This window comes from Crocodylus porosus, unplaced genomic scaffold, assembly GCF_001723895.1.
Source record: "Crocodylus porosus isolate Cpor-Errol unplaced genomic scaffold, CroPor_comp1, whole genome shotgun sequence".
Taxonomy (NCBI): domain Eukaryota; kingdom Metazoa; phylum Chordata; order Crocodylia; family Crocodylidae; genus Crocodylus; species Crocodylus porosus.
This window is the reverse complement of record NW_017728949.1, coordinates 2163828-2178301: the sequence shown is the minus strand read 5'-3', so window position 1 is coordinate 2178301 and position 14474 is coordinate 2163828. Positions and strand designations below refer to the sequence as shown.

The 14474-nt window shown below is 54.7% G+C and overlaps 1 protein-coding gene across 1 annotated transcript; it reads left to right on the top strand.

The window, feature by feature from the left end:
* Window positions 1-86: 86 nt before the first annotated feature.
* On the top strand, window positions 87-13952 carry FTSJ3 (FtsJ homolog 3). Its single transcript, XM_019553812.1, has 22 exons — window positions 87-169; window positions 1405-1561; window positions 1896-2001; window positions 2913-2959; window positions 3230-3309; window positions 3651-3750; window positions 4291-4485; window positions 4599-4714; window positions 5906-6010; window positions 6260-6360; window positions 6452-6532; window positions 6643-6780; window positions 7450-7585; window positions 7893-8095; window positions 8613-8724; window positions 9211-9304; window positions 9726-9888; window positions 10797-10873; window positions 11009-11111; window positions 11503-11686; window positions 11769-11863; window positions 12906-13952. Exons 2-22 carry the CDS (start codon window positions 1495-1497, stop codon window positions 13093-13095), a joined length of 2493 nt encoding a protein of 830 aa, XP_019409357.1. The 5' UTR covers window positions 87-169; window positions 1405-1494; the 3' UTR covers window positions 13096-13952.
* Window positions 13953-14474: the final 522 nt, after the last annotated feature.

Genomic DNA, 14474 nt, shown 5'->3' with positions numbered 1-14474 from the left:
GCTCTCAGTGCGACTCCCGCGCGCGAGATCGAAGCCGGTTAGCGACTGAGCGCCACTCTCAAGATGGCGGAGGGAGAACTTTGTACCGGAAGCGGAAGTGCATCTGATCGCCGGCCTGGCGGCGGAAGCGCGGGGCGCGCACGTGGAAGCCGGAGCTGTCTGGGAGCTGGTGAGTGGAACTGGGGCTGGTCGGTCGGGCTCTGAATTTCTCAGTCTCCTGCAGGGTCTAGACTGTCCCAGCCCCGCTTCCTTGAGGCCTGCCCGCCTGGTACGGCGTGGCCGGGTGGGCTGCCCTAGCTGGGGTCCTGATGCAAGGGGAGGAAGCAGGGAGTGAAGCCGCCGCCCCGCCTTTGAGGTTGCCTGGCAGCTCCCCTGCGATGTCTCCCCTTGGGCTGTGGGGGAAGAGTCGAGGGGCAGGGGGGCGGGCGGGGAGCAGCTGGGGGTAGAGGCAAATCATAAGCAGAGGGGTAAGGAGAGGCGTTTGTAAGGGAAAGACTTAGTGCTAGAGATGCCATGTCCATGTTCTCCGGCTCCAGCAGGCCAGGTTGGCTCTGTCCCGAGGTTTGCTCTGCTGCTCTGAGCCTGGCTTGCTTTCCTTTCTGTTCTGGCCAGTTGGCATCTAGTCCTGACTGGGGTGTTTGGATAGGGGCTGTGGCCTTGAGGTCCTTTCATGGTTGCCCTGGGTGGCAAGGTTAGCACTGTTAGATGCATAAATGTGATTCACAGGGTAAACCCAAGCATTTTAAGCAGGAACCCATGAGTTAAAACCATTCTGTCCCATTGAAGGTGTTCCCAGTTCTTTGCAACAGAATAATTGTTCCAGTATTACTTTGTAGTGTAAAAAAAAAAAAAAAAAGAGTGAACACTGAGAGGTGGCAATTTTTGAGGGGACCTTTAGTTTAATGAGAGGTGCCTTCTGTCTAATGACTGCAATACAGGCAGCAGATGGCACCAAGTGGGGTTGGAGTTTTTTTCTTTACTTTGGCAGCTGGGATGATGTGGTACCAACTGTCTTCAGCCGCTACTGCTGTAGGGGACTGGCAGACTCGGCATGGGGTTTTCCTTGGAGTTGATGGTAACACTTGAAAGAGACCTGTGTGTATCCTGTTAATGAGTTGTATGATGGTTTTCTGTAGTCCTGCTAGAAGGTTTAGAGCACCTGAAGGTTTCTCATGGTGTGGTTGGGGGGTTGGGTCTAGCTTCAGGGGCAGGATGTGGGGCTGAGGGTAGAGTAATGTGATCATTCCCTCTCTAATATGTAGTTCAGGCCTGTGCTCCCTTCCCCCCAGCCCAGATGAGGTGTTGCAGTGATTGTTCTGCTTCTGAGGACTTTGGGGCACTCAAAGTAAATACGGGGCTATTTTACCTGTCTTCAGCCTGTTGCTGCCTTTCCTTTCTCTGCAGAAGACATTTCCATTGCTTCCTGGCACTGGTCACAGGGATCACCCTGCATCCCTGAGGTGAGCCCCGGCGCAAACTCATTCACCTACCAGCATGGGCAAGAAAGGCAAAGTTGGGAAGAGCCGACGGGACAAGTTCTACCACCTGGCAAAGGAAACTGGTGAGTGGGGATGAGAAGCTGGCCCCGTCTGTCTGTGGAGTTGTTCTGGTGGATCTCCCTTGGCATAACTACCCACCAGGACCTCTGCGTTTCCTTGGTGGTAGGCCAGGTCGGGCCGCGGCCCCCTGTCTGCCTGCCCAAGTCACTGTTACTTCTGTGTTGGCCATCCTTTTGTACTCGTTGTGCCTGCAGTGTGGTGGCTGCTTCAGAGTAAGTAATGGGCACTGATTGGCCTCTCCTACTCCTTTTTGCTGCAGAGTGTCTGTTTGGGATATCCCAGGCTCTTGGGAGGGCTCTGATATTTTTTTTCCCCCCCCACCCCTTTTTCCTTTAGGGTTTCGCTCCCGATCCTCTTTCAAGCTGATTCAGCTCAACCGGAAGTTCCAATTCCTGCAGAAAGCCCGGGCACTGGTGGACTTGTGTGCAGCCCCTGGGGGATGGTGAGTTAGAGGGCCCTCCTGCTTGCCATTGGATTGTGAGATACAGGAGTGTCCTGGCTAGCTGGTGGGAGCTACAGCCAGCTTGCTCGCATCCAAGCCCCAGGCTGATCAGGGCCCTGGAAAAACCCAGAGCCTGGCCCACATGGTTCTTGGTTCAAGCTGTCTGTGCTCAGATTGATTTGCAGCCCTGACTTCCTCAGAGTCTGGGCAACCAAGTCGTGAGCTGAAATTGAGTGGCTCGTGTTCTCTAGGCAGGGACAAGCCTTGTCCATTCCCTACAGTTAGGGGACTTCCCTGGCAAGTCTTAGCTCAGTACTGCCTCTGGCTCAGGCTACAAGGGTGCTGGAGATGTCATGCTCAGGATGCCTCAGCAAGCTTCTCAGAGAGGTCAGCTCCAAGAGCAGTTAGTCGCTGGCAAGCTGTAGGCTGTTTGGAATCCTAGCCTGCTGGGAGGCACTGGTCCTGATGGCCCCTGTGCACTCTGCTCAGTGTCGCCAAAGGGGAGGCCTTGTTTCCCTGTGGCTCTGTGTGTGTGCAGCCCCTCTGGAACAACTTGTCTTCAGCCAAAGTAGTATGGCTTGGGCTGGCATCACCTTGCAGTGAACAGTGGGTCCCTGCTGGGATCTATTCTCTGTCCTGGACATTTTGTCCCATGCCAGTTAGGAAAGGGTGACACTTGGGGGCCCCTCCCCACTTATGCCCTTCTTGGCCACTGGGAATGCAGCTCTGTATCCTTTTCTGAGAGATGCGTGCTCAGACAGGCCCTCCTGGGTGGGATCCCAGGGTGTGTGCTTGGTGCTGAAGTTAATTGCATGCAGCTCATCTCCTTTGAGATGGAGGGTGAGAAGAGCCTTCATGCAGAAGGTTATGGTACAAGAGTGAGGCTTTCTGACCCTTTCTGCTCTCCACAGGCTGCAGGTGGCCTCCAAATTTATGCCGGTTTCCAGTCTTATTATCGGTGAGTGAGGTGGGGGAGCCTGTGTACTGGCTTGTGGGGGAAGGCAGGGGCAAGATATCTGTGGGGAGCAGGCTGAGGAGACAAGGGGTGTCTTTGGGGGCTGCTAGGAAAGGAACACTGCTGTTCCTAATGATCAAAGGGGTGCGTATTGGCTGGGACTGGTTGTTGCTGTACCCTCAGAGGTATATGGAAGGGAGAGCTGTGGTGGACTGGGATGCCTCTCTGGGAACAGGACTGGGTTCCAGCAAGTGCTGATCTCCTTGTTACTAGGGGTGGATCTGGTTCCCATCAAGCCCATCCCCAATGTGGTGACGCTGCAGGAGGACATAACTACGGAGAAATGCCGTCAGGTAACAGTTCTGCCTGCTGGGCCAGCTGTAACGCAGTGGTGTGATGGTTTAGCATGACTCACCCAGCTTGGCACTGCATATGGGTGGGGGAAAGACATCTCACACACGTGCTCCAAGGGCCTATCTGGGGCAGGAATCCGCAGACGCAACCTGGACTCCCCTAGCTGGGGAGTAGGGATTTATCAGTGCCTGGGTTTAGGATGTGCAGAGAGGTAGGACTCTTGGCCTCTGGGTGCTGCATAGGGAGCAGGGTGACGTGGTGTGCTGGAGCCTGGGACTCCAGGATGCTCCAAGTGGGAGTCGTGACAAGCCAGGCTCATCATGCTCTCTCACCTCCTTAGGTCTTGCGCAAGGAGCTGAAGACATGGAAGGTAGATGTGGTACTTAACGATGGGGCCCCCAACGTGGGGGCGAGCTGGGTGCACGATGCTTACTCTCAAGGTATGTCCCTCCTCCCAGGCTCCTCTGTCCTGGACAGGGCTCTTCTCTGCCCCTTGAGCTCAGTGGCAGCCCTTATCTCCACAGGGGCCAGGGATTTAGTCCACTCTAAATATGCACCCTTGAGCTGCAGTCAGTGGTTCTGGCCCTGCTCAGTGGCTTGGTTCAGAGGGATTGGGCAACCCACCCTGTGCTGCACAGTATTGTGGGCCATGTGTCCTCAGACAGTGAACTGGTAGGAGGTCTTTGCTCCCATGGGCATGTTACAGGTCTCCAACTATGACAAAGCTATGTGACCCAGGTGTGCCACCTCCCCCTGCCCTGTTCAAGCCCCGAGTGAAATCCTGGCCCAAGCTGGCCTCCCTGCCCTGATGCATCCCTGGGTTACCACAGCACTGGTTGCCGTTGGCACCAAAATCTAGTCGGAGCCCCTTTCACAGGGCAGAGGCTGCCCTATCTCTGAGTTTGGGGAACGTGGAGAGTGGAGGCTTTGGGTACTAGGTGAAGAGCTGACTCCTGCCCTCTCTCCCTTCCACACTTCAGCCAATCTGACACTCATGGCCCTGAAGCTCGCCTGTGAATTCCTCTGCAAAGGTGGCTGGTTCATCACCAAGGTTTTCCGCTCCCGTGACTACCAGCCCCTGCTCTGGATCTTCCAGCAGTTCTTCCACAAAGTGCAGGCCACCAAACCACAGGCCTCCCGCAATGAGTCGGCTGAGATCTTTGTTGTCTGCCAAGGTGAGCAGGGGGGAGGGGGAAGGGGACTGGGGGCAGGTGTGAGGGGTAAGGGTGCTTGATGGAAATGGGCAGGAGGTATGTGCTGACGTCTCTGATCCTCCACTGTCTCCAAGGATACCTGGCCCCAGATAAAATTGACAGCAAATTTTTCGATCCAAAATATGCCTTCAAGGAAGTTGAGGTTCAGGCCAAGTCTGTGAGTGAGCTGGTGACCAAGAAGAAGCCAAAGGTATGAGAGTATCCCTGGCTAGGGGGGAATGGAGGGTATGGGGCCCTCTGGGGCAGGACAAGCAACCCCCAGGGCTGAGGAGAGAGGTTCGTATCCTGGGGTGTGTCTGTGGGTCTTGTAACAATTCATATCCTAGTAAAATGAGACTGTTAACAGACAAGAGCTTGAAAAACTCTTAGGATTGCAAAGAAGTTGGGTGCTGTGCTTGTATCGCACATGGAGGTGAAGGCTTTTCCAGTCCACTAACACAGGAGAATATTAAATATAATTTGCCAGAGATTAATACTTTCAGATTGGCAGGTTCTACTAACCCTCCCCTCTTGTGTTATTTTTACTGCCTCTTGGCTTGCTAGGGAGATTTTGAGGGAGTGTCAAGGCTGCGCTGCTTTCAGAAAGGAGGGGCAGAACCATGTGGGTAGTTACACGCTAGTTGACCTAGCACCAGCCTGTGGCAAGGCAAGGAAAAGCTGAGGCAGGGTTCAGTTAACAGGATGAGAAGAGGCATGTAACAATGGCAGTTGAGAGAAGGTTTGAAAAATGGATGTGTTCAAACCAACATGACCTCATCCTTTGAGATTACAAGTTTGGCTGATTAAAGGTACCTATAGATGTCATAGATTTTCAGGGTCCGAAGGGACCTCAGTAGATCATTGAGTCTGACCCCTTACCCTCAATCTGGGGAGGAAAAAGTGCTGCAGCCAGGTGCATGTCCAGTCTGCTCTTACAGACCTCCAAGGTAGGGGAGAGCACCACCTCACTTGGAAGCCCATTCTGGATTCTAGATGTGATGTGCACAGGTCTTTGCCCAGTGGCTGACTTATGACTGCTTGACATCTCGAAATCCCAGCACCCTGCAGGATCAATAAAGCATCTGCTGAATCCTAAGAAGTTGCTGCTGCCAGGGCATCCTTGCTGCATGGGCTTTACTGGAATCAGCACTAGGTCCCTGGCATTGATCAGCTTGGTCAATAGTTTGGAGGGAAGTAAAAAACAAAAAAAAATTGTTGATACTAAGGCCTGCAGATGCACAAATAGATGGCTCATTAAGCAATATCTAGGGCCAAGTTGTCCTAGAGAGTAGCTTGTCCTCTCTACAGTGCATGGGAACTTGGTGTAATGGTTCTCTCTGGCCTGAAAATCTGGGAACCCATGGCTCTGCCTCTCAACATCCTCTCTTCCTTTCTCTTGCAGGCAGAGGGCTATGCTGAGGGTGACACAACACTCTACCACCGCTTCACACTGATGGATTTTCTCAAGGCCCCCAACCCTGTGGATTTTCTCTCCAAGGCCAATGAGGTGTGTACCCTGGCCAGGTTGGGTAGGGCTGGCCCCTGTGGAAGCAGAGCAGGGTGAGGTTGCCATCTTGTCCAGGAAGCAAATGAGGTGTGAGGAGTCAGCAGGATTTGGCACCCCTTTGCTTGCCCCTGGTGACGTGGTTCACAGTAGTCATGACTCACTGATGGGCCCCTAGCCCTGACCTCAGGGTTGAAGGGAGGAGACTTGTCAGGAGGCAGCAGCTGTCACTTTCTTTGGTCTCCTGTGCAGATCACACTGGAGGATGGTGAGCTGGAGCGGCATAGTGCCACCACTGAGGAGCTACGCCAGTGCTGCCGTGACATCCGTGTGCTAGGGCGCAAGGAGCTCAGGTACGTGAGGTGGGGGCACTCATGGGCTGCATGTGGTGGATTCTACTCTTGTGTAGGGCAGGGAGATCTCACTGTGTCTCCTTCTGCCCAGGGCCCTGCTGAACTGGAGAACAAAGCTCCGGCGATTTCTGGCCAAAAAGCTGAAGGAGCAGGCCAAGGAGCTGGACATCAGGTAGGAGGAGAGGCAGGGCAATTGAGCTGCAGTGGGGAAGGACCCAGGGAGGAGGACTGACCCCAGAGTGCAGTGCAGAGGCAGGCTGAGTGACTTCTATCTTCTGGCAGTTTGAGCTCTGGTGAGGAAGATGAGGAGGAGGAAGCCAAGAAGCCAGCAAAAGCGGGGGCTGATGACGTAAATGAGGAAGAGGAGTTGGAGCTGAAATTGGCTGAGATGAAGGCAGAGGAGTTGGCTGAACTGAAGAGGTGAGTGCTATCCATTCCAATGGTGGTAGGACAGTTATGGGGCTGTGACAGCTGAGGCCTAGCCAGTTGTCTTCACGTGACATGAAGCTCTGTCTGTGGTCCCAGGGCAGAGACGACAGCTTTTTGCCTTGTTGCTTTTTGTACCTGGGGTGGGGCCTTTGTGGCGTGGGAGCATGGAGGATGGGATGGATGTGGGTTTTCAGGGGAGGGGGGTTCCCAGTGTTGTAGGTAGGTGAGATGCTTGTTATCAGCTAGGCCAGGCAAGGGGTTTCAGATGGGGAACCCTGCAGAGCCCCAGTGCTGTGGCTAAGAACTCTAGCCGGGGCAGTCAGGAGCCCTGTCCCCATGGGTAGTCAGAAGTAACTTTTTGAGGTGCCTTTGGGGTTCCTGGGTGGCACAAACCTGTAGGGTGGATGTTGATGCTCCATTGTTGCTCCCAAATAGGCTTCTTGGTGAGTGCTGAGAGCTATGCAGATTGGGCGAATTCTGGGGCAGGATTGCAGGGATGATTTGCCTGATGGAGGGACAGCTGGGGGTGTCTCTTCAGTGAGCAGCTTGGGCTGGTGGTGCTTACAACCCTGCTGCAGTTTGTGGAGAAGCCTGGAGTTCCAGAGTGAGTCATGAATGTAACCTCGTGCCCCCACCATCTCTATCTGATTGCTTATCCAGGAAGAAAAAGAAGATCCTGAAGGAGCAGCGGAAACAGCGTGAGCGTGTCGAGCTGAAGATGGACCTTCCTGGTGTCTCCATTGCAGATGAGGGCGAGACTGGCATGTTCTCACTCAAAACCATTGGGAAGACAAAGGTGGGGACCCTGGCAGTGGAGAGCCAGGAGAGCTGGGTCTGGCTAGCTTTCTGCACAGCATGACTGGGAACATCTGTCCTGGGTGGGGTTCATCCAAGGGGCATCTTCAGAGCTGAAGGCCTGGTGTGGGGAAGGGAGGGAAGATGTTTGGGTTGTGGTTTGCTGGGGAAAGTGGGGGCCTGGAATGATGGAAGAGACTTGAGGATGTTAGTGGGGCTGGCAAAGGCATGGCTGGAATTGAGGTGGACTGTGGCTGAGGCAGGGATGGGGGAGCTCTGAGGCAACCGGCTCATTCCTTGTTTTTCAGCTGCTGAATGAGGTAGCAAAAGGGGACATGGCATCAGCGGATGTCTTCCTGGAGACTCAGCACGGGGAGGAGGACGACGTATGCATCTCAGAGCAGGATGAGGCTGATGCCGTGTCTCTGGCCAGTGACCTGGACTCAGATGACCTGGCAGAGGTTGAGGAGCAGCAGAAGCAGCTGGAGAAGGCCAAGCAGAAGCCAAAGAGGTGAGGGCTATGGCGAGGGGGAGGGAAGGACTTGCGTGCATTGCTTATTGGTGGAGACCAATGTGGGGATCCCAGCAGCAGCAGTCAAGGGTGCCCAGGCTGGGTGCTGGGGTTGAGTCCCAGGATGCGGCTTCGTGATTGTGTTCAGGGGCAGGTTGCACTTGATTTGCCATAAAGGTAATGGATCACAGTGCCTGTGCTATGGCGTACTGGAAACGTTGAACATGCAGAGTTATCTTGCAAGTCCATAGGCCCCCAGCACCACAGGTGCCCTGAAGGGGCCTGGTAAGATCACCTGCTGGAGGGATGGGCCTGTCCCATTTTCCCAGAGGCCTCAGCATGAGGGCTGGCCAGCTCATGCCTGAACTCTAGAAGCCAGACCCTGAGGACACCTGTTCTCACTTTCCTGTGAGGTCCTAGAGCTCCTGGTACTGGGTGCTGGACTGGGGAGTGCCCAGCCCAGCGCTGCCTCTCCTGGGCCTGCTGTGGTGACCTCACTGGACTGTCTGTATTACAGGGAGACGTTTGATGTGGGGGAGGAGGAGGAGGAGGAGAAGAACCCCCTGCTGGTGCCCCTCGAAACGAAGTCTGTGCTAGAGGAGAGGCAGACCAGTCTGTGGTTTGGGAAGGTGGGTCCCTATGCTGGCTCAGGTGGGTGAGGCTTGGGAAGAGGTGGGGGTTCCAGTCCTCCCTCACTTTCCTTAACAAAAGCCAGAGCTTCAGGTGTGTCTCTAGCCCTGCTGCACACATCCAGGCCAGAGGGACCCTTGCTGGCTGGAATCAAGGGCTATGTTATGCTTCAAGGCAGCACAGAGGAGGGGGCCATGGTATGTGGGGAATGTAGGAGTCTCTTCCAGTCCCCCCAGACCTGCCTGCCCTGGGCAGACCTGCCTGCCCTGCACTCAGTGCTGTTGGTACCAGGGAGTCCTCCCACTTGTTGCTCCTACACTACTGCTTCAGGAGCCTTTATGTGGCGGGGGCTGGTGAAAATAGCCAGAGCAGCATGGTTTGTACCCCCTCTCTGCCCAACTGCATGCTCCTTCCCTCCGTGTATCTTACCACACCCACCTGGCACCCTCAACTCTGCCCTGCCACCAACCTCTTCCTGTTTGCAGGATGCCTTTGCTGGCATTGATGAGGATGAGGATGAGGATCTGGAGATCAAGCAGTCACAGACACTGGCCAAGAGGAAGAGGGAGCCCCTGCCAGGTGCGTAGGAGGGCAGGGTCTTTGTGTATGGGACCCACAGTTCCCAGGAAGAGGGCCCTGGGTGTTCGGGGGAAGTTGAGACATCCCTCCTCATCTGGGTGTGGAGCTGGGCAGGCAACTGTGCTCCCAACCCTGCCGTAGTAGGTAAAGAACAAGTGTTCATGTGGGAGTCAGTTGTACCACTGGTACATACTTTTCCCAGCAACAGGGCACAGGGCTCTACTGGGTGCTGGGCTATGTAGCTGTCAGCCTGCCCTCAGCCTGTCTAGACTGAGGAAAAGCAGGAGTGTAGTTGTTTGCAAGCAGCAGCACCCATCTTTGGGCCCCAGGGTAGAACAAGTCCCTAGCTGGGCCTTTTCTGTTTCCTAGATCCTTCTCAGCCAGTGTTTATTTTTGGTTCCCCCTGCTCCTTGTCACTTAGACAAAAAGACTGAAAAGAGGAAGGAAAAGAAGAAGCCGCCTCGGGAAGGAGATACAGTGAAGACCAGGCCTGGGCCTGACACAGGGTCTAACCTTGGTGAAGCCCAGGTTGGTGGGGAGAGCAGCTCTGAGGATGACAATGACAGCAGCAGCCATGAGGAAAGGTGAATAGTAGAATCACAGAGAAATAGGGCCGGAAGTCTAGTCTAGCTCCCTCCCTGAGGCAGGATCATCCCTATCCAAACAGTCAACTGACACAACGCAAGACATCCCCCTGCTTTACCTGCGGGTGTTCAAAGCAGCCAATGTTCTGCCACTGTAAAAGTTGCTAATATGCACTGAAAAGACCCTAGGTAAAGGGCTGTGCCCTGCACTACAGAGGAAGGCAAAAAGCCCCACACAGTTTGTACCAGACTGATGATCATGGGGTAAAATTCCTTTCTGACCCCAAGTATTGGTGATTGGTCTGACTCTGAGCAGAGGAGCAAGATTGTTTAGTCAGGAGCCTCCAGGTTTAAGTCCTACCGGGAGCACTGGCACAGCCCAGTCAAAATCCCCAGCTTTGGCTGCAGCCAACACCCAGTGCTTCTGAGGAAGGCTTAAAAACCCCCTGACACACAGGGGAGGGAGGGGAAAATTCCCTTCCAGTCCCCTGAAACAACCAAGAAAGCCCAGAAGCATGGGGAAATACCCGTTGTAGAACGTAGGCAAAGCTACACCTAGGTCATCCCTGACCAATGTTTTTCTAGCCCTTTCTTGAACACCTCCACTGATGGAGAGTCCACAGCTTCCCATGGCAGTCTATTCTACTGCCTTCCTGTTCTAACAGTGAAGAACTTTTGGAAGAATGAAGAGCAGGCCAGTTTCTGTCTTAGGGGAGGAGGGCTGACCTGCTGTGGGGGAGAGGCAAACTGTGGTTATGCCCAACCATGGCAAGCATATATGTGCATGTGGGCAGCTACATGTGCTGTCCCTTCACCCTAGACCCACTGTGTTAGGCCTGAGCTGTGCTACCTTGCCCTGTTGGTTGCTGCATGTAAGTAATGGCTCCCCTCTCTTTTCCCCTCTATAGCCTGCCACCACAGGTGGGAAGGAAACAAGTGCAGGCTGCCCCAGGTGGCATCGAGGTGGTGCCTATTGAGGATCCAGGTAAGGGGTGGCAGGGGAAGGGCTGTGGGTTCTGGTGAGGCCCATGGCTCTTGAGGCTCTGGATATCTGGGGGCATAGGTGGGGTTGGGGGAAGGGATGGCAGTTTAGCCCTAACTTGCCCATGTCCCTCTTCAGTGAAGAGAGCACGGGTCCTGGATGCAGAGGGGCTCACTCTGGGATCTGTCATTGCCACATCCAAGAAGGCCAGGCGGGATCTGATTGATGATTCCTTCAACAGGTACCTGGGGTAGCAGTGATGTCACTCAGACCAAGAAGGGAGGGGGGCAGGAGTTCTGCCCCGATGGAGACCATCAATTTGTGGTCACTCACCCTTAAGGAAAGAGGGTCTGCTGCGGGAGTGGGGGTTTGTTTTTTTGGGCCCCAGTCTCTCCTGGCTGTATATGGGTGAGCTGTGTTCATAGGGCAACTTCAGGGAGAGGAGGAGACTTGTGTCTTCTGTTCTTTGGTAACCTGGGTCATTCTGTGAGAGGAACCCCTCCTTTGGAGTATTGTTAGGTTGGTCTCTGTCCTGCGGTACACGTGGAGGGGGTGCAGAGAGGGCAGTCCCCTCATGGACAAGGAGTCCTTCCCAGTCCCAGGGTGAAGGAACGTGGCTTCACTTGCCCCAGGTACACCTTTAATGAAGAGGAGGGGGAGCTGCCGGATTGGTTTGTGGAGGAGGAGCTTCAGCACCGCCGGAAGCAGCTACCCCTGGATCGGCAGACAGTGGAAGAGTACCGGCAGCGCTGGCGCCAGATTAACGCTCGCCCCATTAAGAAGGTGGCAGAGGCCAAGGCCCGGAAGAAGCGGCGGGTAAGAGAACCAGTGGCTTCATGCAAGAAGTGCTCCCCCCTGTCTTCTGCCTGCCCTGCTGATCTCTCCCCATCTCCCCCAGATGCTGAAGAAGATGGAGCAGATGAAGAAGAAGGCAGAGGCTGTTGTGAGCACGGTAGATATCTCGGAGCGTGAGAAGATGGCCCAGTTGCGTCGGTGAGTCACAGCACGTGGGGGTGATCTTGCTCACTGTAACCGTTACAGGGGCAAGGCCGTCAGGTGATACCGGAGGGCTGGGCCCATGTGCCTGGGCATAGCATGGTCATAGAGCTGGAGTTCAGGATTTCAGTGCTGTTGTTCACCAGCAGAACCATGATGGGAGACTTGGGCACGTAGGACTTGGGCCACTGAGTCCAGTTCATAGGCAACCCCACTGAAGGATTCCCTAAAATTTAAACAGTGATAAACAGTTACAAGACACAACACTAGGAACATCTCCTCCCCCCAAAATTGTCATAGGAAAAAGGAGAGGAGGCCAGGGTACTGCCAGTGGATGAGTAGTTGGTTAGTATTTGCTTAGAGGATCTTAGGAAGAGGACCATGATCCATACTACAGAGCAAGTCTGTAGTGTGTCAGTTTGGTTTAGAAGGAAGGTTTCTTCCTGACCCTAAATTTGACAGTCAGTATAACTCTGAGCAGAAGTGCTGGCAAGAGTATCAGGACACCCCAATCCTCAAAATCTTCAGCCTTGGATTGTTGTACCCCACCTCCTTCCTAGGCTTATCTCTGGTGCTGGCAAAACTCGGGCAGCCTAAGGCTGCCCAGGTAGCAGCAGCCGGGGGAAGGCAGAAAGGCTGTGGGGATTGAAATGGATGGGTCTTTGTCAAGGCCTGGTTGTGGGTCCAGATGGAGTGGGAGGAGACCTAGAAGCAGGGGAGGGGGGGAAACAAAGGAGTGAAGAACAGAGGCTAGAGGGCGAGAGGAAAAGACTGAACTTTGTCCTGAGGGCTAGAGCCTGGTGCTGGAGGTAGAGCAACTCTATTCCCTTAGATGCAGTTCCAGTCATGCACCACTTAGGGCATGGAGTCCAAGTTTCGGAACTGCTTCCAGTGTCCATAAGCAAGCCCGCACCTGCCATGGATCTGGTTCCACTCTTTGCCTTTCTCTGTTGGCAGGAGAACAGCTCTGGGTTGGGACAAGGGCAGGTTGGCAAGAGGGTGAGACTCTGCTCTGACCCCTCTTTCTCTCCTCCGGCAGCATCTATAAGAAGGCTGGGCTCGGGAAGGAGAAACGCAAGGTCACATATGTGGTGGCCAAGAAAGGAGTTGGCCGACGCGTGAGCCGCCCTGCGGGAGTCAAAGGTCACTTCAAGGTCGTGGACACTCGCATGAAGAAGGACATGGGGGCTCAGAAACGCAAGGAGCAGAAGAAAAGGCACCACAAGTAATGTGGCCAACTCAAGACTTGGCTTGGGAGCACTGGGCAAGGCCAGCTCCTGTCAGCACTAGACGCTGTGCTGGGCTGGTGATTGTGGGACCACCCATGTGCCAGGCCAGGCCCTGACTACATGATGCTGGACAGTGTCTGGGTCTGTCTCTGTTGCAGTCCAGGTGCTTGTGACCACAAGGAGGACATGGTCAGCTGTAAGATGTGCTCTGTTTAATCAGTGCCTTAACATAGGAGGTAGCTTCCTGTCTAAACCAGGTCACCCTGGGGCAGGCGGCTTTAGTTGTGGTATTGCCCAAGGCCTTTCTTACACTTGCTGCAGGTGATTGGCTAGCCCTGGCCACGTGGTTTTACTGCCATGTTGACACCAGAGCTGTAAATTCTGGGCAGGCCGTGGCCTGAGGCCCACCTCCCTTCCCCACCCTCTCTTTCTCATTGCGGAGGCTGGTTGAGCCTGCTGCCCCATGTCTCCCTATTCCGGCCACAGCGTCCTCCCTGCATCTCCCTGCCTTGCTGGGTGGTGTCTCAGTTGAGGTCAGACTCATCTCTCCCCAGGGCCACCTGAACCCCAGGCAGTAGGAGAAGCCACTTGGAGCTGGGGCTTGCACCTGGACGTGCCTTCTGCCTTGGTTACAGCTGGGTGGTGGGAGGGGGCAGATCTCGTTGCTGTGACCTCATTGGTGGAGGAGGGAGGGAGAAAGCAAGAATTAACAGTGGACAGGGGGTTTCTTTGGGCCAGGTGACCCCTCCCTTCTGTGCCACATGGCTGTTTTGTCTCCATTGTCCAGTCTCCGGCGAGAGCTGCACTCCTGACCGGTTCTAGGATTAAATCCTGGTCCCTGGGCTGATGCATCTCCATCCTGCTGCTGCTGGCCTTTCTGCCTGCTGCGTGTCCTGGAGTGGTTCTTTCTCTCGTCCTTATGACTGACCCACCCGCAATTGGTCGGGGCTGCTGTCCTGCCTCTGCATAGCAGACAGTGGCCTGCCAGCATGGTGGGATCTGATGGGCTGCTCCCTGTGACCTGTGTGCATTCAGGGCCAGGAATATATAAATTTTGCAGGCATTCTTCTTGCTAGCCCTGGGCCTCTGGCCCTGGCCCTGTTCTGGAAAGAAAGCAGTTACTGCCTCTCTTCCAGGACCAACAGGAGAAATGTCTTTGCTCTGCAGCTCCACGAGTTGTGACCTCAGAAGACCTGCGGCCATGATTTTAGCTCTAGCAGCTACCACCAGTAGGGTGACTGGGCCCAGGGTCTGAATCTGGGGCCTGTCCGGCACGTGAATTGCAAGTGATACTAAGTGTGAGTGAGGCTCATTCCTTTGGCTCTGGAGTCTTAGCTGTGCGGAGAAATGGCAGCCAGAGTTGGCAGTACCTGGCTACA